At 31.7% G+C, this 24,875-nt stretch overlaps 2 protein-coding genes across 4 annotated transcripts; one reads left to right on the top strand and one right to left on the bottom strand.

Annotated features, from left to right (window-relative positions):
• The first annotated feature begins 1,634 nt into the window (after positions 1-1,634).
• On the top strand, positions 1,635-20,831 carry LOC131180642 (uncharacterized). The gene is made up of 3 exons (XM_058147989.1): positions 1,635-1,720; positions 18,678-19,272; positions 20,630-20,831. The coding sequence occupies exons 1-2, from the start codon at positions 1,635-1,637 to the stop codon at positions 19,252-19,254; spliced, it is 663 nt and encodes a 220-aa protein (XP_058003972.1). The 3' UTR covers positions 19,255-19,272; positions 20,630-20,831.
• Positions 20,832-21,666: 835 nt separating this feature from the next.
• On the bottom strand, positions 21,667-24,633 carry LOC110657427 (uncharacterized). Of its 3 annotated transcripts, XM_021814629.2 has the most exons (6): positions 24,359-24,628; positions 24,062-24,265; positions 22,906-23,108; positions 22,733-22,825; positions 22,449-22,630; positions 21,667-22,184 (listed from the first exon to the last, which is right to left on the bottom strand). In XM_021814629.2, exons 3-6 carry the CDS (start codon positions 23,084-23,086, stop codon positions 22,119-22,121), a joined length of 522 nt encoding a protein of 173 aa, XP_021670321.2. In that variant the 5' UTR covers positions 23,087-23,108; positions 24,062-24,265; positions 24,359-24,628; the 3' UTR covers positions 21,667-22,118. The 3 variants fall into 3 exon arrangements, with proteins under 3 accessions (XP_021670321.2, XP_021670319.2, XP_021670320.2); XM_021814627.2 differs by lacking the exon at positions 24,062-24,265 and having other exon boundaries at positions 22,906-23,118; positions 24,359-24,633; XM_021814628.2 differs by lacking the exon at positions 24,062-24,265.
• Positions 24,634-24,875: the final 242 nt, after the last annotated feature.

Here is a 24,875-nt window from a genome sequence, read left to right as displayed (position 1 = left end):
CTCCCCGACCATAGGGAGTTAGAATGCCGATTCGACCTCCTCGACTATAGAGAGTTAGAATCGCCCCCGAACCCGAAGATGGCCCTTTCGGATTAGTCTTTCATAGTTAGTGAGACAAATAATGGGTTTTGATTGATAAGAAATTATGATTTTAAATGAGATTGTGCGCAAACGATTTTGTTAAAATAATTGTTTATTTTCATAATTGCAGGAATTATTTTTATTGGTCAGTTGTGATTTGATAAATTGAAATTTTGATCAAGGTTATTTTAACAAGTGACTATTATTATTGGCAATGAAAACTTTGAAACTTGGGAATTGGTTAAATTTTGAGATTCCAAAATTTTTGGTATAATTATTGTCAATGTATATTGTATTACATTTTAAATTATAGTTGTGCACCACTGAGTTCACCACTCAGCGATAACTTTGTATACTGTCGCAGGTGAGAGTATAGATAGAGTAGTTGAGTGAGATTCCTGCAGCTGTACCTTGAAGACTGCTTGTGACTAGCCTCGGGTATATTATAGGTATACCCTTGTATATTAGATGTTGATTATGCATGTAAATATATGTGGGTAAATTATTTGAGCAAATGTATAAAACTTTTGAAATGATATTTTGGGTGTGTAATGGAAATATAAATTTAGTTGTAACAATAATTTTAGTACCTTAATGAATGTATTATTTACTTTCTTCTGGAAATTGAAAACTATGGACGATTTCTTTTATGATGAGTTTGGCTTGATAAGTGAATTGAATTGATTGTGATGAATGAGAATATAAAAATGAGTGTATTGGAGTTGTGGTTGTTTTGAAAACATTGGGAGTGTATTTCTTTACAGTTTTTAAGTTTGGTTTTCTCAAAATACGGACGGCACTCTGTCAAAATTTTTATAAAATTTGTGGAAACTTTAAGTTGGTTGAAAATTTGATATGTGGTTTATCTTCAAATAAAAGTTTTTAATTCCTACCAAAAGTGCTCGCCACCTTCAAAAAGTAAGAAAATTGTTTTTAAAATCCCTTGTAGTATATTTAATGAGTTACCGGTAGGCGAAGTACGGTAATTCATTAGATATACTACGAGATCATGTTACATCTTACTGAGGGGTAGGGTGTGACATGTTTAGTGGTATCAGAGCAATGGTTTTAAAGTAAATTTTGAACTATGAATTTGAAATATTTTGTCGGTACATACAACTACTCAAATATTTGATACATATAGTACGATTGCATCATAAATATGAATTAATTGAGAGAAATCTCCTTGTGTAGGTTATCCCAAGAAAAGAAAATTTTCTGAATATAAATGGAAGAGGGGAATAAACCAGTAGAACAATCAGATATGGTTGGTGCACAAGAGGAGGCCTCATCTCCTCGGAGTGCCAAAGGCTCGACTGTACCAATTCCATCGGTACAAATCACCGCCCAAGTGGCACAGCAAATGGCCACCTTCTTCCAACAAATGGCTAATAGTTTATCAGCCCAAGCTCAAACCCAAGCTCAAGCCCAATTACAAACTCAACCCCCACAAGGGCAGTATGAAATAGAAAAGAATGAGAAATCTATGGGTTAGAACTCGAATAGTCAATTGGGGAAAAGAAAAGAATTTGAGGAACCCTGAACTTATAGATATGACAGAGGCGGATCTTCAGGGTGGAAGCAATCGAGAATCCATCGATAAAGAATTAGAAGTTCCTACCCTATCTATGTCCGTGAGGTATGTGGCAAGTTACACGGGGGTATGTGTTGTAAGGCCATTAGAGCCTGCTACAATTGTGGTGAACATGGACACTTTGTTAGAAATTGTACTAGAGCACCTCAATCTGCTCTCCGAATTTCGCAAACAGTTCGTTAGAGCCAAGCTAGAAATAGAATTGGTACCTCTCACAATCCAAGCACAGTAAATCCACCCGATCATAGTAGCGCGTCAGCCAGAGCGTCTACTATGCGCCAAGAAGGAAGAGCAGAAACTTCAAACGTAGCTGCTGGTAAGTTTTTAATCTATAGAAGGAACAATTTATTTTTAATTGATCCCAGCACTACTCAATTGTACATTAGTGTTAGAATTATATGTTATACTGCTATTTCTTTACATAGAAATAAATTTTGATTTTTTAATGACTATTTCTTGAGGATAAGGACTATGACAACAAGTATGATTGAAATTAGTTTTGGAAGAGTTTGTCAGCGAAATGTAATTGTTAGTATATAATAATTTATAAGTTAATTAGTGAGCCTATTTAATATAAGGCAAGAGGATCTAAAAGTAAATTATAGTAATATAATTACTCTAAATAAGGGCAAAGATGTTATTGTTAGTAATTGTCAATGAATATTGTAATCAGAATAAGTTCTGGATATTAGTGAATTCAAAAAGGATAAGATATAGGAAAGTTTGATCTATTGGGCTGTATCATAGTAACTATGCAATGTTCTTGATGTTTGTATTGTAAGCTACAGATTACAGTACTGACTTGAGATTATTGTGTAGAGCTACGTACTACCCGATAGTGCACTAAGATGAGGATTATTGCAAACAGCATCTGTTTTGGTAAAATAATGACGGGACAGAATTTTATTATTGGAAGGGAGTTTGAAAATCCTAACCCGGGATTTAAAACTCTAAAGTTAGAATATCGAAAAGTTATAGTTCAGTATAAAAGAAAGTAATGATTACACATCAATGCAAAATAAGCTATAGAATATCGATAGATAAAAGAGTTGTGGAAGTAAAAATTAGAATAGTTGGTGCAAATGTAATAAAGAAACATTATGAATATTAGTTAAAGTGATGACTAGAATGGTCAGAGGAGCAAATCAAAGTAATATTGAAGTATAGCAGATTTATTAGGGATGATAAGAGGTGCTAAATCATGACTTGATAGTCAAGTTAAAGAAGAAGATAAGATTGAGGAATAAAATAATTAAAGTTAAGTTATGGAATGAAAAAAAAAAAAAGAAAGAAACAAATAGAACAGTAAGAAATGAGAAAAACACTAGATGAGGAATTACCACCAAGGCAAACATAAGACGCGTAATGATATCTCAAACTATTTTATCAAGAAAGAAATAAGTTAAGCAAAAGCAAACAAGATAGTGCAAAATGGCACATAGGCCTTAGCCATAAATAGAGATGGTAAGATAATGGTTATGGACCTATGGCCAATAAAGAGATAAGCATTTCATATATGACTAATAAGGTCATCTTAAAAAGGAATTACAAAGGAAAATAATTGTTAAAATAATAGTAAGAAAAGATTATGATTGTACAAATAAATTAAATGTTACATGAGATTGTTAGAAGTCTTACACAGACTCAAAGGAATGAAGATTATAAGATTATGTAAAATGGAGAAAAGACTAAAATATTCCGAACTAAACTGAAGGTTGCATCAAATGATCAAGAGATTTGATAAGAAAAGAGTAAAACTAAGCTCTCACCCATAGGATTATACGAGGTCCTAGAAAAAGTGGATCCACCAGCACACAGATTTGCTTACCTCTAAAATTGAAATGAATTTGAATATAACTTATGACAGAAGCTTGTAAGAAACTTCGCAAACGAGGTGAGCAATCGATGAGTAAATAGTATTGGTTAAAGTGCTGTGGAACCATCATTCAGGCCAAGAAGCTACTTGGGAGCATAAAGAGGACATGAGGAGACAGCACCCACAGCTGTTCAGAGACTGATACCAGGTAAAATTTCGAGACGAAATTTATTTTAAGGGGGAGATAATTGTAACACCCCTATTTGTATAGCCTGGTATATTTTACTGTTCCGGTGACCAGTATCAGTCCGAACAATTAAGAGGACTAGAATTATGTTTAAGACACCTAGAAAAGCCATGAATGAAAATAAATAGTGAGTGCTAGAAGGTTAAGTATAAATAAGAAAAATAGAACATAAAAGGTTAAATGAGCTGGGAGTCACAGCGATGGGTGACCTTCCCGGGAAGTGACTGTGAGGTCAGTCTTAACTCGAATTTTGAATCGAAAAATGTGACGTCGCAGTCCTTAGGACTATTGCAAACACAGTGAAAAAGAGAAAATCATGAAAAAGAGTTGTTAAGTAGGTCAAATAATTAGGTTAGAGATCCGAAAGAAATATCGAATAACTTGCAAAGCAGATTGAACCAGTGAGGGGCAATTTGGTTAATTTACCCCTAGAGCTGACTCCTGACCTAACTATCCAATAAAATGTGAGAAATTAAAATTTTGAAAAATAGATTTAAATTGAAGAAGTTATGGAAAAAAAAGAATGGAAAAGAAAAGAAAAGAAAAGAAAAGAAAATTAAATAACTCATTATGACATCATGCATGACATAAGCATGATCTCATTAAAACTATAATTCTAAATTATGAAAATATAAGGATAATTACACATTAATAAAGATAAAAATTTAAAAAGAAAATACACTTTCTTCTTCCCCATAATCAGCCGTCCCTTTCTCACACTCTCTCTCTCACCATTTTCTCTCAACAATCCTCCATTGTTACTCAAACTTCAAGTTTGAACTCTCATCTTTTCTTCATAAACTCTTCCCTAAATTAGTAGAAAACTCTAATTTAAGCATTTATTTGGAGAATTGAAGGAAGAAATACAAGAAAGAGAAGAAGAATATAAAGTTTGGAAGAACTCAAATTGAGGTAAATCTCTCTCCTAATTTAAATTGATTTACTCTTATAGAATTAACATTGAACAAGTGAAAATTACTTAGAAAAGTGAAGAATTCATGCTTGTATGGGAATAAAGAAATTTCTGCAGCCATGGTACCCTAGGGTTTTGATGGTGTTTAGTTACAATAAACATGAAATCTTAGTGAATTGATGTTGTATAGGTGATTGGTATATTTAAATTGCATGAATCGAGGAATTTAGAAAATTAGGGTTTTTAACTTAGGGTTTGGGAGAAAAATTATAGAAAATGGTCAATTGATGCACATGACCTTACTTCAGTTGAGAAATGGTCAATTGTGACTATTTGTGGTGTGTGTGAATTGATAGAACCAAATTGCAATTCGGATTGGTTAGTGTTCAAATTCTGGCAGTTTGACCTAGGTCCCTTTCAGGGACCAAAACTGGAAATTTACCAACCCAATTGGTGTGGGGCCAATTGAGAATGAAACTAGACACAAAATGGACCATTTTTTATTTAGGAATCATGCCCAGAAAATGACCATAACTTACTGAACAATTAGGCTAAATCCGGATTGGGCACACTGCCCTGTACAAAAATGACCAAATAAATAGTAGTTACTTAAATGACCATAACTTGGTTTAGGAAGGTCCAAATGACCTGAATCTTATAACGATGGAAAGCTAAGATATAGCCTTACAACTTTCATGAGGAAAACAAACCCAAATTTTGACCATAACCTATCCAAAAAGTCACCTGCAACCAGCACAGCAAAACTGCCAATATCCAAAAAATGCCCAGAATTTTGGGTAACACCAAATCCGCCCAGCCATAGGAAAATAGGCATAACTTGGGCTACAAAACTCCAAATAGAGTCATTCAAAAAGAGAATTAAAGCTAAGATAATAAGGAACAACTTTGATGAATGACACTTAGCTAAATTCTCACAGTAACTAGACCAATGGAATAGTAGAAAACAGGGGACCAAAACTGAAAAATTGTAATTTCTCTTAAGAGACTTAGGAATTGAATTGGCAATCAATGCCAACAAAATTGACACCTAAAATGTGGTATATGGGTGCAATTAGAACTAATAAACCTATTAAGTATAGAAAAGTCAACATTTTGATATGAATAGTGCCACCATACACAAAAATATGAAAGGCCCAAAATTTATAAACCATAATAGGTAGGATAAGTCTGCAAAGAAATTGTTGGAATTTAAGTATTAGAAATGGATACTGAAGCACTTTAAATTTATGTGTTTCAGTTGGAAATGGATCTTCGAAGGAGAAATGAAAGTTTGAGTAAATTGAGTTGACAAAAGAGGTTTATGCACAACTAGTTTTTAATTGAAATTGTTTTGAATATTTCACATAATTAAATGATTTTATTTTTCCTTATGCACTATGTTTATCAATTATGTGATATATTTCAATGATTATTGAAATTGGTATAGCAAACATGAGTTTAGTTTTGTCAAATATTATTTTAACAATTATTGAATACTGTTTTGGACTGGATAAATTATGTTTCGAAAATTGCTTTGGCATTATTTTTTGAATTGTGACGGGCAATTTGCATGAATAAATTACAAATTTTGTTTTGGATTGTGATGAGCATAAAAAAATTGTGGAATATTGGAATTGATCTTGAATTAATATTGTGTTGTGATTTATGCTCACAAAAAGGACAAAGAAATGCATGATATGGTTTTATATCTCACTATATTACCCGTTTTTATATCATTTATTGAGGAGACAATGGAGTTAGCTTTATTTTGTTTTGAATACCATGGTATGTACACTGGCTTAAATTCTCCTCTTATTAGATGTTAGATCTAAGTTTTTCATTGGCCTTTTCGAAAGTTTTATTATTGTGTTGTGTACTGTGCATGATGATTTGACCTCCCCGACCATAGGGAGTTAGAATCGCCCCCGAAGATGGCCCTTTCAGATTAGTCTTACATAGTTAGTGAGATAAAGAATGGGTTTTGATTGATAAGAAATTGTGATTTTAAATGAAATTGTGCATAAATGATTTTGTCAAAATAATTGTTTATTTCCATAATTGCAGGAATTATTTTTATTGGTCAGTTGTAATTATTATTGGCAATGAAAACTTTGACACTTGGGAATTGGTTAAATTTCAATATTACAAAATTTTTGGTATAATTATTGTCAATGTATATTGTATTATATTTTTAAATTATGATTGTGCACCACTGAGTTCACCACTCAGCGATAGCTTTGTATGTTGTCACAGGTGAGAGTAGAGATAGAGCAGTTGAGTGAGATTCCTGCAGCTGCACCTTGAAGACTACTTGTGACTAGCCTCGGATATATTATAGGTATACCCTTGTATATTAGATTTTGATTATACATGTAAATATATGTGTGTAAATTATTTGAGCAGATGTATAAAACTTTTGAAATGTTATTTTGGGTGTGTAATGGAAATGCAAATTTAGTTGTAACAATAATTTTAATACCTTAATGAATGTATTATTTACTTTCTTCAGGAAATTGAAAATTATGGATGGTTTCTTTTATGATGAGTTTGGCTTGATAAGTGAATTGAATTGATTGTGATGAATGAGGATATGAAAATGAGTGTATTGGAGTTGTGGTTATTTTGAAAACATTGGGAGTGTATTTCTTTGCAGGTTTTAACTTTGGTTTTCTCAAAATACAGACGCCACTCTGTTAAAATTTTTATAAAATTTACGAATACTTTAAGTTGGTTGAAAATTTGATATGTGGTTTATCTTCAAATAAAATTTTTAATTCCTATCAAAAGTGCTCGCCACCTTCGAAAAGTAAGAAAATTGTTTTTAAAATCCCTTGTAGTATATTTAATGGGTTACCGATAGGCGAAGTACAATAATTCATTAGATATACTACAGGATCATGTTACATCTTACTGAGGGGTAGGGTGTGACATGTTTAGTGGTATCAGAGCAATGGTTTTAAAGTAAATGACTGTGTGATCGACTACCATCCTGGGAAAGCAAATGTAGTGGCTAACGCACTGAGCAGGAAGTCCATGATGGCTTTAAGAGCACTGAATGCTCGGTTGTCTTTAGCACGGGATGGGGAAATTTTAGCTGAGTTCCTTGTAAAGCCAAGCTTGTTACAGCAAATACAAGAAGCACAACTAAGGGATGAAAAGTTGCCAACTGTTATGGGCAGAACTCAAGAGGGGAAGGACACTGATTATGAATTGAAAGGAGATGGGTGCCTGTATTATAAAGGCAGAATATGTGTACCAGGAGATGAAGAATTGAAGAAGAATATCTTGAAAGAGGTGCACAATAGCTTCCATGCTATGCACCCAGGAAGTACCAAGATGTACCAAGACCTGAAAACACATTATTGGTGGCTTGGAATGAAGAAAGAGATTGGTGATTTTGTGACCAGATGTTTGACATTGCAGCAAGTTAAGGCTGAGCATCAAGTTCCATCAGGGTTATTGCAAACTATATCCATACCAGAGTAGAAGTGGGACCGCATTACCATGGATTTTTTCACTGGGCTGCCATTAACATAGAAGAAGCATGATACTGTATGGGTGATTGTGGATAGATTGACCAAGTCAGCTCACTTCTTATCAGTTAGAACCGACTACTCACTGGAGAGATTAACAGAGATTTACATAGATGAGAGAGTTCGGCTACATGGAGTGCCAACATCGTTCATATCTGATTGAGACCCGAGATTTACTTTGAGGTTTTGGAAGAGGCTACAGGAGTCTTTAGGCACTCAACTGTACTTTAGTACGACTTTTCATCCACAGATGGATGGACAGTCAGAAAGGGTGATTCAAGTAACCCTTTGAACTTAATGAATTACTGTAATTGTTAAAGGAATGATAACAATGACCTGACACTAATGATATAAATGATATGGTATGATAGGTATTGGAGGATATGTTAAGAAGCTGCATCATTGATTTTGAAGGAAGTTGGGAGAAATATCTTCCTTTGGTAGAGTTTCTTACAATAACAGCTACCATGCCAGCATAAAAATGGCTCCATACGAAGCATTGTATGGGAGGAGATGCAGGACTCCCTTATGTTGGACAGAAATGGGTGAAGAGAAAGTAGTGGGCCCAGACTTGGTGAGACAAACTAAGGAAAAAGTGAAACTCATCAGAGACAATTTGAAAGCCGCCTCAGACAGACAGAAGTCATATGCCGATCTGAGGAGAAAGGATATAGAGTATGAGATTGGCGATAAGGTGTTTCTCAAGGTATCACCTTGGAAGAAAGTGCTAAGATTTGGTAAGAAGGGTAAGTTAAGCCCTAGGTTTATTGGTCCATACTGTCTTTTGTTGGCAGGGATTGACTATTATCGGTGAAGGGTAAGGAGGACATAGAGTGAATTTATCATTTAGGGAGAAGAGAGGTAAAATGTAAAAAAAGAAGTTTGGCCTTTTGAGTGTGAAGGTGAGCAAGTGATGTAAGCTCACAGATATTGTTAAAGAAAGTTAGACGTAGAAAGATTAGGTAAAATATGAAGAAAATATATGAATTAAAAATAAGTGTTTATTTATTCTACTTTTACAATTTAAAAAGCATATTTATTTAATTTTTAAAATTTGAAGGGTTTATTTGATTTTTTTCAAAATTTAAGAAGCTTATTTAAATCCCAAAAGACTTACAAAATTTATTTGATAATTGGACCAAACTTTAAGATAGTAATAGATCTTTTACCTAAATCAAGAAACAAGTAAAAAAAGGTGAATTTAACTAAAAAATAACATTAATTTCTTTATAAATGGAAAATACAATTATAACCTTTCTTTTATCTAGATCCTTTGATCCCGTTGCATTTCTCTTATTCAAATACTGAAATTCGATATAATTTATTAAGGTTGACATATTATATCATATGGATTTGAAAACTTAAAATATTATAATACTAATTCTGGTGGGAATTAGGAGTATGTAATTGGTTGGTTCAGTTTTGAACTAAACCAAATCAAATTAACTAAAAAATCAAACAATAAAATTATGAGAATCAAACCTAATTGGAGTATAGATAAAACTGAATCACGCCAAACTGATAATTTTTGTTCAATTCATCGGTTTTGTTGTTCTCTCCTTACACTTCCACTGGCTTGCACTTCCACAGCCATTCAATCAACAGAATAAAATAAATCAACAACATAAACAATTCAACGATCAACAAGTATAAACTTTCACTGGGTTACAATTCCACATCTAGAATCGATTTTGCATTAAACATAAACAGTCAACAAGCAGTACAAAAAATTAACTAGTATACAAATAATTAACTAGGGCCAAAGAGAACTTTCAAAAGAAAAGAAAAAAAAAAAAGCCAAAGAGAGGAAAAATAGGCTAGAGAGGAAGCCTTCATGTAATCAATTATATATTAATAAAATTTTATTTTTTCATTAAATTAATAAAATTTTATGTGAAGAAATTTTATTTTTTTGTTAGATTAATAAAATTTTTTATAATTGATTATTTTATGGAAAAAAAATATCATTTTACCAAAACTTAATGAGATAAATTATAAAATTTCATTAAAACACCTTATTTTTCATGATAAGGTAACTTATTTTGTTTTAAACCAAATAACCATAGAATGCACCTAAATGGTAATAGGTAGATTAGTTTTTTAAAAATATATTCTTTATTAGTCATAGACTTTAATCTTTCAAATTTAACTCAAGTGCAATTAAGTTTCAAGTCTTTTTCTTATATATTCTTATAAATTTTCATAAAATATACTCTATGATTTGTATGACGTAATATATATCCTAACTAGCATAAATAAGTACAGATACTATATATTAGGCAATGGACTGCTTTTTATAGATTATAATCATGATGCAAATTTATGGAAGTGTTATAAAAATGATAAAAAGAGTCTTGAATTTGGGCAATATTTTTGCGAATTGGAGCACATCCAGTATATTTTATGGCTTCAATAAGGTATTCATCCTTTTATTGATTATATATATATATATATATATATATATATATATATATATATATATATATATATATATATATATATTTTTTTTTTTTTTTTTTTTTTTTTTTTTTTTGATATGTAATTCTCTCTTTATAGTTTATATCTTTGAAATTTGAGTAATAGTTGATACATTTATATGCAAAAATTGTTTTCATGACCGACGCTATGACCATATTGATTCTAAAAAGTTTAGTGAGTTTAGTGCTAATGGAACTTGAATTTTAGAGGATGAGTACTCAAGTTTAATAAGTGATGAACTCAAGACTTTTCATCATGAATTGGCCTCCAGAAAAATTCAAAATAATCAAACTATTGATAATAATTTAGTTTCTTTTACTATTTACATGAGAGACTTTTTTTTTCATGGTTAATATTATATAATTTAATATCAATACTACATTTTTTGATAATGCATTAATTTCATAATTTTTAGATGATATGAACATAGAAGATTTTAAAATTATGATGATGATAGAAATGATAATGAAGCTATGGAATATTTGGACATTGCAGTGGCTACAATTTTTAGTTTATGGATTTGAAATATACATGAAGGTCCAAGAGAATGTTGAAGTGTTGTATGCTATAAGACTTCAATGGTTTACTACTATTTTGGATGTTTATTATTTGAATGGAATTTCGATTTTGATATTTGAACTTAACTATGGTTTAATTTGGCTTGTGCTACTATTGTAATGTTTTTAACTTTATGTCGGACGGATCATATTTATAGAGTAGTTACCAAATTTGCTCAAACCGCCCTGGGAATCGCAATGTGGGTCATGCATTCTGAATTGCAAGAAGTCTGCGTTCCAAAATGCTAGGGAATGCGATCTAGGTCTCCAAAATAGAGGTTCCGACGAGGATGAAAAGAAGAAAGAAAGGAAGAGAGAAAGAAAGAAAAAAGATCAAAAGACATGCACATTACTACGGCTACACGCACTGAAAGAAGAAGAAGAAGATAAGTTGCAGAAATGAAATAGAAGAAGAAGAAAGAAGAAGTAGTTTTGAAAGACTAAATTACTAAAAGTGGGGTCAGTGGACAGACTTGTTAATGGATTGGGCAAATTAGGTGGCAGTGTAATCTTGCTCTTGGGAGTGCAAATGAATACTTTATTGGAAGAAAATTAAAATTGTTTAGAAAATATAATCATTATTAACTATTAATTATATTTTTAATTATTTAAAATCATATTATTTTAATATAATAATAATAATATTTAATAACTTTCTTTAAAAAAAGGATAAATTTTGTCAACTATCGCTGAATTTATCTCGTTGTAATATTACAGTCCCTCAACTTAAAAATATTATAACTACCTAAATTTTTAAATTTATAAATAAAATAAAAAGAAAATATTATGTTATTAATATTATAGAATTTATTTGAATTGATTTTAAAATAAATGAAGATAATTATAATAAATAAATAAATAAAATGAAAATATAAATATATATATATATAGTTATATTATATTATATTGTGGGTTATAGTATTTTAATGTTAAATTATTTTAAAAGTTTAATTTAATAATAATAATAAACAAACAAAATCTGCTGTTAAAGGGACATTCCGATAGAGAAAAAAAAAGAAACCCATAATTCGTAGCACAACCAATAGCATAGCACAGCTCTAGCGACCCTCCACGCTACCTCTAGCAGAGGCCAGAACCACCAGAAGCGGCGGCAAGAGAGGGAGAAGAGAGAGAAATGCACGCACAGTGGGCAGCAGTTTTTCGGTGCTATTTCGACCTCATCCGACGTCCGATCAAGGAGATTTTAGTGGCGTTGGAAAGCTTATCCTAAGAGCTTTCTTTTAATACCTATTTTTCAACATTTGGTGGTCGGAGAAGTGAGATATGGAGGAGAGAAATTTCGAGTTTTTTCAGCTTTTTAATCAGATCTAGGATGATCCGACCATTGGAACGACGATCCGAGACCACCTATGGACTGAGGAAGAGGAGAGGAATATTATAGTATGATCAGATCTGGCAGATGTGGCCGACGACCAGCGACCAGCCACCGTGTGCAGTGGTTCCGACCGTGGCTCCAGCGAACATTGGGAATGATTCAACTTCCAAAGGCTTCCTCATAAATTTTTGAAATTTTTGAGACACAGATAAGCTTTGGGCAAGATTATTTCATTATTTCTCAGTCTGTGGTGCTTAAATGCAGTGTTTCTTAAATAGAAAAAATTAGAGAAAAATTCTAAGAAAAATATATGATGAAAGTAAAATTATTTGGAGATATTCTATGGTATTTATTGAATTTTTGAATGATTATAAAATATTTTTGAAAAATATAGATGGATTTTAGTTAGATTTTTAGCATAAGGGCATATAAGATTATCTGAAATTATGATATTTAAATTTTATATGATTGGTTGAAGCTTAAGAATAGAGGTTTAAATATGTGAATATTGAATTGGGTTGAATTAAGAATATGTTAGCCGTTGGAAACTTATGGAATTAAGTAATATTCTTGAATAAAATATTCATGGGTGATTAGAAAATTATAATTCTTTTTGCGATAGCTTTATAACTTTATTAAGAACCGTGAGATAAAATTTTAGAATTTTTAGAGTTTGTTTAAGTGAATTTTTACAAAATGTCAATTATAGGGACTAAATATAGTTTTTCAAGTTTATAACTATTGTGTGATTTGGAGGGCCCAGGAGGGGCCATATGATGTTGATGAGATGTGATTGTGGAAATTGAGATTTAGAAGTATTATTTAAATCTTTTTGCAAGTTGGGTAGGTTCTAGATATAGGGAAAATTCTATCGAATTTTCGACATAAATTAGAATATATTTGCCTTTTTAAATTTATTTTTATCTGAATTAGTACTAATAAATTCATAATAAAATTATGTAGATGATCATGGTCAATCATCTTCCTTCACCCAACCTCTATAGTAGTCTCTGGTGTATAGTGAATAAAATATTAATTTTAATTATAGTTTCAATATTATTATATGTTCAAGCATGCCCATGCATCACATATAAATATGTATATATGTAGTTAAACACTAGGTATATTTTATATTTCATTCTTAATTGATGAAGTGCCATGGATATTGTTTATGGTAATTTGGAATAGTGTGCGTGCGTTAGCGTGCGTGTGGTGTGTGATATTGGATATAGATAGGTCGGGTAGACACGGCTTGAGAGACACTCGCTAGGACTCGATCTTTTATGGATAAGACGGGGTAGGCACGGCTCGAGATGATCTCGCTGGCCCCCGCATTTGGTTTATCAATCGAAAGTCCGGCTTGAGAGACACTCGATGGCAGAGGTTGGATTAAGAGAGTTGTATAGGGGATCAGCTCCCATATATGTATTATTTGAATATTATTGGGTGTGTGAGTGCTCCAAATTGCTTTTTTACTGTTATGATGTGATGTGTATGAAAATTTTGATGGTATTGTATTCAACTCCTTAGGATGCATTAGTTCTATGTAGCTATAGAAATTGTAGTTAAAATTGGTATTTTACTCTCTGAGTCGAGCGCTCACTCTTATTCACCTTATTTTTCCAGGCTATAGGAGCATTACTTATTGTGACTAACCTGCTCTTCTTCTTTGCAGGTCAATTAGTAATATCTAATGTATTTTATATAATTTAGCTAAAATTTTAAACTCCGCATGTGCTATGAGTATTTTAATCAATTTGAAACTGTAATATAATATTTTGTTAAATTTATAAGAACATTAAATGTATGTATACGTGAGTATGATTGGATTGGATAAGAGAGCTGAGCTCCCATTTGATTTATGACATGATGAGTATATGGAGGGTGAGCTGAGCTTCCCAAATTATTATATATTGTGTTTATAGGCCGAAAGAGTCAAAAACTCCCCGTTGTATAGTTCATATTATGGCCAGACTCTGTCTGGTTGAATTCTTAAAATTGGACTTAAAATGGGCCTTGGGATTGAGTTAAGAAATAGTTAGGCTTACTACGGGCCTCTGAGGCTTTACGCTGGCTCAGGTCCTAGTGCCGGTCCAGCCCATAAGTTAGGTCATGACAAATATAACATAAAAGTCCATCAACTTTCAAATTTTATACAGAAAAATTCTTCTAACCTCCAATTATCGATTTTTCAGTTAGACGCTGACGTGGGCAGTTTCAGCACGAAGCTTAATCGGTACTTCTCTTTTCTCTCTCAAGCTATGTGTAAATTGAATCATTATTCTCTCTATATACAGAATAATTTTTCACGTATAAAGAGAATAATTTTATACTTTGCATAAGAGAAAAGAGAGAAATGTTGATTAAGTATCATGCGGGAGCTATTCACGTCAGGTTCTAACTGAAAAATCGGTAATTAAAAGTCAGAGGGATTTTACTGTATAAAATTTAAAAGTTTAGGGGGGCCTTATATAATATTTTAAAGTTGAAGTACTGTAATATTATAACTATATAAATTTACGTACAGTTGTTGAAATTTATCCTTAAAAAAAATGATTGAATACCTTTGAATTTTATAAAAATTGTATATTATATTAAAAAAATTATCATATTAAATTAATATTTTAAATTTATAAATATATCATGTTAAATAAAATTAAATAAATATTTATTAAATAAATATAATTTATATACCCCAAATCAAATTGACATATCAATTAATCGAATCGTAAATTAAATTTGCGTACCAATTAAGATTATCGCTACGAATTCTATATTTCATTTATAGACATACCACGTACCACGACTCGAAAGAACCACGTCGCAGGTAAATATGTTATGAACGTTTAATTAAATGGTAAGTTATTTACAATTATTTTATATTAATAGTATTTAATACTTTTATTATTTATTAATTGAATCATTAACTCACCTGTAAAATTAGTGATTCATTGACACACTCGCCTGTTGAACTAATAATCCATCAACACATTTCTTTTACCGAGTCAATATTCAGGTTTGATAATACTGATATTATTGAAAACTCGTTTTTTTTTTTTTTTTTTAATTTGTCTTGTCCCTTGAAAAATTAAGAACACTATATAATGGATCATCATTCTATGAGGCATGATTTATTGCCATGAGGCAATAAAAATCAAGGTATACAATCTTCCTAAATTCTACTCTCCCATATATGGTCCCATCTCTCTAAATAATAATAGGATTAATTAGAAATACAATTATTTAAGATTTTTTTCACAATACATATTTGAGTCTTCATATTTTGGTTCTTTGATTTGCAATTCCAAATAACTTTGCATTTTAGTCCTTAATTATAAAATTTTAAATTTTTTATTATACATTTTAAATTAAACCGACTTTGTTCATGCAGGTTTAAATGTGAAACGAAATGAGTCATTAGTCTTCAACGCTATAATGGTTATTGTATGTGCATGGGGTAATTATGACATGTGGATGCTCAATTTTATGAATACTCTCATAAAAAAAATTTTTTTTTCATAAAATTTATTGAACTTTCATTTGATTTTATAAATTATTGTGATCAAATATTAAAAATTTTCAGATTAATTTGTTGACTTGTCAATTATTTTATAAATAAAATTATATAATTTTAATATATTAATCTACAAATGTTTAATTTTTAATCACAGTGATTTATATGAAATCAAATTAAAGTTAAATAAATTTTATAAAAGAAATTAAAATTGAATGACTTTTATAAAAAAATAAAATTTAATGACTTTTATGAAACGCCTATAAAGTTCAATGACTTTTTTATGCATCCTATTTTCTTTGAAAAAATATTAATAAAATAAAATTATTTTATTTATAAAATAGTTGATAAGTTAACTGATTAACATGTAAACCTTTAATTTCTGATCGCAGTGACTTATATGAATTTAAATTAAGTTTAATAAATTTTATAAAAAAAATAAAGTTTAATAATTTTTATAAAACACTGATAAAGTTGAGTGACTGTATATGACATGTATCGCTATCCTACTAATAGGCAGCTGCAGATGGAAATCCTATAGAATTTTGTAATATTAATGGCTTAACTATTGTTTTCTTATCAACCTTGCATATTATAGCCATTGTACGTTGGCATCGTTACAATTTTTGGGAAGTAAATTTGCTCTTAAATTACAAAAGAAAATAATACTGATAATATAATTTAAAGCGCAGCAAATTAAGGGTAAGTTGATAAATTACATGGCACTTAACCAAGAAAGTGCAATTTACAAAATTCCTCTGGGTAAGTTATTTCTCTTGCGAAAAATTAAAAGAAAAATGTAAAATGGTGTATTTCATGGAAAGTTGATTTGATAATGTAAACTAAAGAAGGGAGTTTTTTACACTTTTCATAAATTTTTACTTTTTTAGTCTAGTCAAAGAGTATTTGATTTAATTTTTGAAAGCAATTGATATTTAGGTGAACTAATCTATTTGATGAATCTATCAAAATTATAGTCAATAATTAATAAATTATTTATCAATTGCAGTTATATCAATTCTATCTTTAAAATTGTTTCTCATTAGTTAATAGTTAATTTGATTTGATTTTTTTTATTTAAATTATATTATCTTTTTAATTTAAATGTTATTATTTATAAAAATTTTCATCTTTAAATAAATTTTTTATGTATGAATTGACGGATGGAGAGGCCACCCATGATTGGACGCCCAGCCCATAGGCACCAAGCTCTTTCTTTCTAGGTAAGCCCATTTATCAATGTTCATTTTTATATTATAAAAAAATATACAAATAATTACATTTTAAAATTATATTTTTAATTTTCATAATTGTTGTATAATAAATTAATAATTAAATAATATATTTACATATTAACCGTAACATCTGACATAATTTTACTAAACGCTTATAATATATTAATTATAATTAATTTTAAATTATAGCTATAAACTCTATCCAATGATAAAACCATACAAATTCTTACCCATAACCAAATTTTGGTCCCTCCATCTCCTTAGATCAAAGTGAGGAACAATGTGTATCGATCATCAAAATTATTTGATTTAAATATGTATGCTTCATAGGAAATTACTTGCCATGAAGTAACATTTATTAGCTTTTGATTCATTCATTTTTAGAAAATATACTTTTTTTAAGTTCGATTTACTAGAAAAAATATTCCTATTATATGAATATAAATATATTTTGGGAAGTAATTAGAAAAAAGGTAATTTAATCTCCATTTCCCTAGCTAAGATGAACTTCTCGACAACCCTTGCGTCTTCTTAGTTGCAGTTTGGACCATTTGGAAATGGAGTTGTAAATTGTTATTGACAACAGCAACATTGGTTCAAATGTAATTGTTGAAACCAATTTTCAAGCTTGCTATTTCTCTTTCTAATGTGCAATCTGCCGAGTTTAGCAATCCTGGTGATTGGTAATGGCAGCGAGCAAAATTCAGTTTAAATTTAAAAAAAAAAATAACTGAATGAATTCAATTTGATTTTTAATAATTCAGTTTGTTATTTTTTATTTTAAAAATTCAATCTATTCGATTTAATTCAAATTTCTGAAAAAAAATGAACAGAATAATTTATTATTTTATTATTAGATCTTAAATTAAAATTAAAAATAAGAAATATGACTAAAAATAAAAACGAGTTCAAAATAAGTTTAAAAAACAAGCCTAAGATGAATTGAAGCTCAAATTAATAAATCAAACTGAATCAAACCAAACAAAACCAAACTAATTCAGTTCAATTTGGTTTAGTCTACTAAAATTTTCAATTTATTCAGTTTGATTGAAGTTGTTTTTCTCTATAATTCAGTTAAATTCAATTTGATATACTAAAAATTTTGATTTACTTGATTTTCCATTTTCAGACCAAAACAACTGATACTCACCCTTCGTTGGCAAAGATTTTTAGGCTCATGGTTAAATCCATTCTTCGTTGGATGCTGTGAAGATTAATGTTAATGGGAGCTTGGTCCGAGCGTCAGATTCCGTTAATGGTCGGAGTTTGATTTGTTCCTCCGAAGGTCGTTGGCTTGGTTGTAACAACCCAGAAATTAAAAAAAAAATATATATATATATATATATATATATCAAAATAAAAAACGAGAGGAGGAAGCCCCCCCCCCCCCAATTTTCTCTTCTCTCCCTTTCCTTCCCTCTCTTCTTCTTCTTCCTTTCTCCGGTGACCGGCCGGCGACGTCCCAAGCAGCTCCCCACCGGCCGGCGACCCTCCGGCGACGTCCAGGACCACCAGAAACGGCGGCAAGAGAGGGAGAGGAGAGAGAAAACGCGCGCACAGTGGGCAGCGGCTTTTCGGCGCGATTCCGGCTTCATCCGACGTCCGATCGAGGCGATTCCGGTGGCGTTGGAAAGCTTGTTCCGAGAGCTTTCTTTTGATACCAATTTTGAAGCAAATGGAGGTCGGATGAGTGAGATATGGAGGAGAGAAGTTTCGGGTTTTTCAAGCTTTTTCGTCAGATCTACGACGATCCGACCGTTGGATCGACGATCCGAGACCACATATGGACTGAGGAAGAGGAGAGGAACATGGTGGTATGATCAGACCCGGCAAATGTCGCCGGCGACCGGCGGCCGGCCACCGTGCGCGGTGGTGCCGGCGGTGGCTCCGGTGAGCTATGGAGATGGTTCAACTTCCAGAGGCTTCCTCATAAATTTTCGGAATTTTTGAGACACAGATAAACTTCGGGTAAGACAATTTTTATTATTTCTGCATGCAGAGCATAAATCTGATGTTTCTTAAACAGGAAAAATTGGAGAAAAATTCTAAGAAAAATATATGATGAAAGTAAAATTATTTGGAGATATTCTATGGTGTTAGTTGAATTTTTTGGTGATCGTAGAATATTTTTGAGAAATATGGATGGATTTTAGTTAAATTTTTAGCATATAGGCATATAAGATTGTTTGAAATTAAGATGTTTAAATTTTATATGATTGGTTGAAGCTTGAGGATGGAGGTTTAAATATGTGAATATTAAATTGGGTTGAATTAATAATATGTTAGCTGTTGGAAACTTATGGAATTGAGTAAAATTCTTGAATAAAATATTCATGGGTGACTAGAAAATTACAATTCATTTTGCAATAGCCTTATAATATTATTAAGGATCATGAGCCAAATTTTAGAATTTTTAGAGCTTGTTTGAGTGGATTTTTGAAAAATGTCAATTATAGGGACTAAAACGTAATTTTAAGATTTTGAGTATTGTGCGATTTGGAGGGCGGGAGGGCCATGTGATATTGATGAGATGTGATCGTGGAATTGAGAATTTAGAAGTGTTATTTGAGCATTTTTGCGGGTTGGGTAGGTCCCGGTATAGAGGAGACTGTAGGATTTTGGCATGAATTAGGTCATCTATTGCCTCTTTAGAGTTTTATCTTAACTTAGTACTAATAAATTTATAATTTAATTATTAGGTGATCGAGGTCACTATTTTTGCATCCAAAGACCACAATAGTCATCGATTATCGTGAGTAGAATATTAATTTTAATTGTAATTTCGATATTATTATATGTTCAAGCAAGCCCATGCATCACTTATATGCATATATTTATGTAGTTAAACTCTAGGCACGATTTATGTTGCATTCATAACTGTTGATGTGCCATGGATGTTATTGTGGTAATTTGGAGCAGTGTGCGTGCGTTGGCGTGCGTGTGATGTGGAGTGGACTATGGATAGGACGGGGTAGTCACGGCTTGAGTAATTCGCTGGGACCCGATCCTTCGAGGGGTAGTCACGGCTTGAGTAATTCGCTGGGACCCTCGATTTGATTATTAAGTGGAAGTCCGAGCTGAGTAATTACGGCACGGGTTGGATTTAAGAGAGTGTATGGGATCAGCTCCCATATGTTATGATTGATACTACAGGGTGTGTGAGTGCTCCAAATTACCTTTTTGATGTTATGATGTGAAAATGTTGTTGATGTTGCATTTCACTCTACATGGTGCATTAGTTTTAGATAGTTATAGAGATTATGGTTAAAATTGATATTTTACTCTCTGAGTTGAACGCTCACTCCTGTTCACCATATTTTTCCAGGCTACAGGAGGAGACATTTTTCATAATAACCTGTCCCTTTCCTCTCAGGTTATGAAAAGATTACTTAATTGTATTATTATTCTCTAAATTTGTAAATTTAGGACTCCGCATGTGCTAGTAGTAGTATTAAGCCTGTCAGGGACTGTATGAATTCAAGTTTTCATATTAATAAATGAAAAGAAAAAATTTTATGAGATTTAAACAGATTGTAAATAAGGTAACAAGGTTGAGCGAGGCTCCCCTTATTTCAGTTTTCGATGGCTATTGGGTTGGGTTGACCCCGAATAAAAATATTTTATTTAATTGTATTTACATGTTGGACCTAAATTTTTGGGCCTTGGTTATGGATTTGAGAATAGTAAGGCTTACTACGGGCCTCGGGGGCTTTATGCCGGCCCAGGTCCTAGTGCCGGTCCGGCCCATAGGTTGGGTCGTGACATTGGTGGTTTTTTAGTTTAATATTCTGGTTTTTTTGCCATTGTAATTGTTTAATATTCACCTTGCATGGGATATGAGTTTTGACCAAATGAATGCTTCCATTGTCAAATCCAACATACCAAGTTTTGGTTTTGTGGTGAATTTATGATGATCAGTTTGTTCAAGCAATAACAAAAGGCTATACATGTAATGTAAATAACAGTGGAGTGGCAAGTCAATATTAGAAGGAAACTTTAGAATTCAGAAGTTATAAGTTCAATATAAAGAACAGGGATAATTTCCCGAAAATACATTGTGGTTTAGCGTTCTATCTCTTATGGGACAAAAGTTCACTTCTCATCAAAATGGTACACCCAGAGACATTCAATGTTTGCATCGGTGTGCAATTTCAGAAACATTCCCATGTCAGCATACCATTAACAGCTTCCAGAGGCAATGCAAAGGCGAATAGCTCGGAATACCATTTTGATAAAATTGAACTTTGCTCCTTTAAGTGATAAAATGTTAAACCAAATGGTACATTTTTTAATTTATCCCAAAAGAAAGATGCAAAATATTTTGACAATTTAAAGAAGCAATACTCCACAACAAAATTCACATAGCATAAAATGAAGTTGAATTAATAAACTTCACAACGAGTTTAACATTTTGGAAAATCTATTTTACTCTACTTTCCTAGCTTAAAGAGGAAATTTGATAGAAAAAGTACAAAAAGATGGACATTAGTCATTACTGTCCAAAGGACAAATGCTAGTTTGTCAATGATATCTACAGGACATCATCATGCACAATCGCCAACAGTAAGCTACAATTAAGTGGACCAATAGTCCATTTTCATGTCCAAGGCTAACCTTGCAGGCAGTCTAGTTTGAATAGAATGTGATAGAGAAACATAAATCTGAATCTCTCAGATGCATCCACATGTCCCCGTGTTTGCATAACTGCAGAGAGAATTCTGCTATAAAAACTAAATATAGTAAAGCTACTTTGAGATTAGAACACTGAAGTAGCAACATATCCAGCAAGAAAGTCCCCAAATTTCTTAAGCAATTCATCCCTTTTTCTCCAAAGTGACAGATGCAGAAGCCAAATCTTCAGCTGTTACTGGCTTGTGCAGCTGCAGTCACAATTCATAAACAGAATTCTTAAGTAAGATAGCAAGAAACTAAAGATGCCCTACAGATGATAAGTGCAAGTTTATTCCACAAATTCAACAAAGAAATCACATTCCTTCCACATGAAGGGATGTTGGATTACTAGAAATCAAGATTCACACGCAAACTAATCGCAAGAATACATGTACACTGAGATCAAAGTATAGAACAACAAACACACATATATCACTGGTACAGAAGTTATGATCAGGACAAAAGTGACTTACTGCATGTGCAACAGACAACCAATGAAAGGAACGCAAAAAAGTATCATCTTGTGAAGGTAAGCTGTCATGATTCCAATACATTAAATTTTCAAATTTTGCATTCAACTCCCAACAATTAGAATCCTGTTCTAACAAATCAGACCCTTTTCTTTTTTTATCATTCTTCTTCCCTAGGACAAAACCTGCAAAAACAACAATCAGAAAAAACCCTCTTCTAACCCTAATTCATACTCCATGATCCAACGCAATTGATGAAATCTTTAAAAAAAAAAAAAATCGCATACCAGAATAGCCAGGTGGAAGAGGAAGTGTAGCACCTAGCAAATTTCTGCCTCTGAAATAGGCTTCTTCCACTACCAGTCCTTCCACTTCGATCCCTACATAAATAACCCAATTGATAAGAGAAAAAATTACAAAAAAAAAAAATGTAAATGAATTTAGAAAGAGAGAGAGGTACCTGTGGGCTTGGGTTTGAAATATTGGGAAACGGCACAAGGGCCGTCATATTTGATGCAGCAAGGGAGGTGATGGAGATGACCAGTGAGATTTGGGAGTTGCTCTGATGATGCTAAGTTGTGATTTTTGCTCAGATTTATCTTCCCTATTGTTCCTGCTTCCCAATGTCCCTCTTCTTCCATTCTCTTCTTCCCAATTTTGATTCTGTCAAAAACTGAAGCACATCTTATTTGAGAGGGAAAAAAAAGATTATTTTATTTTTATATTTATTTTGTTTTTGTAAAAATCCTTGTTTAACATCAACAGCTTTATTTTTCAAAATCTCTCAAGTTATATACTTTATGAAAATTAAAGATATGTTGTCCTTCTTAGGAAGATAAGATATGAGGAAATGATAAAACCAATTTTTATCGAAAAAATAAAAAATCAATTTTAATTTTTCTTAAAATTTTCTTTTCCTTGTTCCTCAAAATCATTTTTGTACGTTTACCATTTTTTTTTTTTAAATGACCTCAGAAATATGTCTGAAATTGAAATTTAAAAAAAAAAATGCTATCTAAATTTCCAAGCATTCCAAGTTAGAAATGAACATTCCCAAATTTTTCAAGCCAGCACACAAAAGCAACACTCAATGCAACAAAACACAACTGCTCAATCCAAGCCTACAACTGCTCTCCCCCACTTATGATAGTCCAATTCTCCATAAGCAAAGGGTATTCATTTCAGTCCCATTCTCCAAATGCATGGATATTTATTTCCAAATCAACTCAATAAGAACATGTTTCATCATTTACATATTCTCAGAGTCACAAATGCATACTTCCATGTTTTCTCACCATCGATAAAGAAGAATCACATATCCAAATGTATCCATCTACGCTACAAACATCAATTTAGGAATCTCAACAAGAGGTTTCAACCCTCAACTTTAAAATATCATATTAAGGGTTTATCAATCAAATCTCGACAATTAAATTATACATAAACCACCAGAATTAGCATTCAATCAAACACACACTATCAAATGCCAAACCTCAAATCAAACATTCTTTAACGGAATAAAAAAAATGTACAATTTGTCATCACAAGCTAAACAAGAATTTACAAATTAAATCCAAGGAACTCACACACAAACAGTCCATACATCCATCTCTTACCCTTAATTAGATATCAAGAAAACACAATTCCGTATAAAAATTCATTTTTTTTTTGCAAACAAATTTCCCCATCCCAACACCAGTGAATCCAGCTTCCAAGCTATGATTTGCAAAACCTAGGGAGGCCAGTTGAACTAGGAAGTTTCTTCATTAGCTCATCAGAGTCCCATCATCGGCTCACGACATTTGAGATTGTGTTAACCACTGGTGAAAATTAATTTTTTTTTCTTAAAAAAAAACGCAAAACAAAATCAAACAAAATAGAATGAATGAGTAAAGAACAGTTTGGAAAATTACCCAGTGAGATGATAACCACAGCTTACACAGCTTTGAGGCGTGAAATCAATCGGAACGAGAGCAATCGGAGAAGGAGACTTCTTTACTACAGAAGACACAGCAACAAAAAATAACACTCACGAGCAGACTGAAGTTGGAGCAGTAATGAAAGCTCGTGAAGGCGATTAGAGGCCCGGAACTGGAAGATGAGGAGCTTGTGAAGGGCGCTTTGATTGCATGCTCTCGCTGACGTAAGAGGCATTAAGAGTGGAGGACAGCTACTGTAATTGGGGTGGTTCTCGGACCTTTTTAGGTACAAAAATAATAATAATAATAAATAGCCCCTATATTTTCAACATTAAAAATTATATATTATTTTTAGTTAAAATAAAATTTAAAAAAAATTTAAGAATATGATAAATAAAAATTATTTAATATTAAAATTATTAAAAATAAATAAAATAATATTTTATTATAAAAAATAATATTTACTAATTAGATCATTCTCTTTTTATTTTTCTCTTAAATATTATTATTT

Source organism: Hevea brasiliensis, chromosome 6, assembly GCF_030052815.1.
Source record: "Hevea brasiliensis isolate MT/VB/25A 57/8 chromosome 6, ASM3005281v1, whole genome shotgun sequence".
NCBI classification, from domain to species: Eukaryota; Viridiplantae; Streptophyta; class Magnoliopsida; order Malpighiales; family Euphorbiaceae; genus Hevea; species Hevea brasiliensis.
Note: the sequence above shows the minus strand (reverse complement) of the source record. Positions and strands in the feature narration are given on the sequence as shown.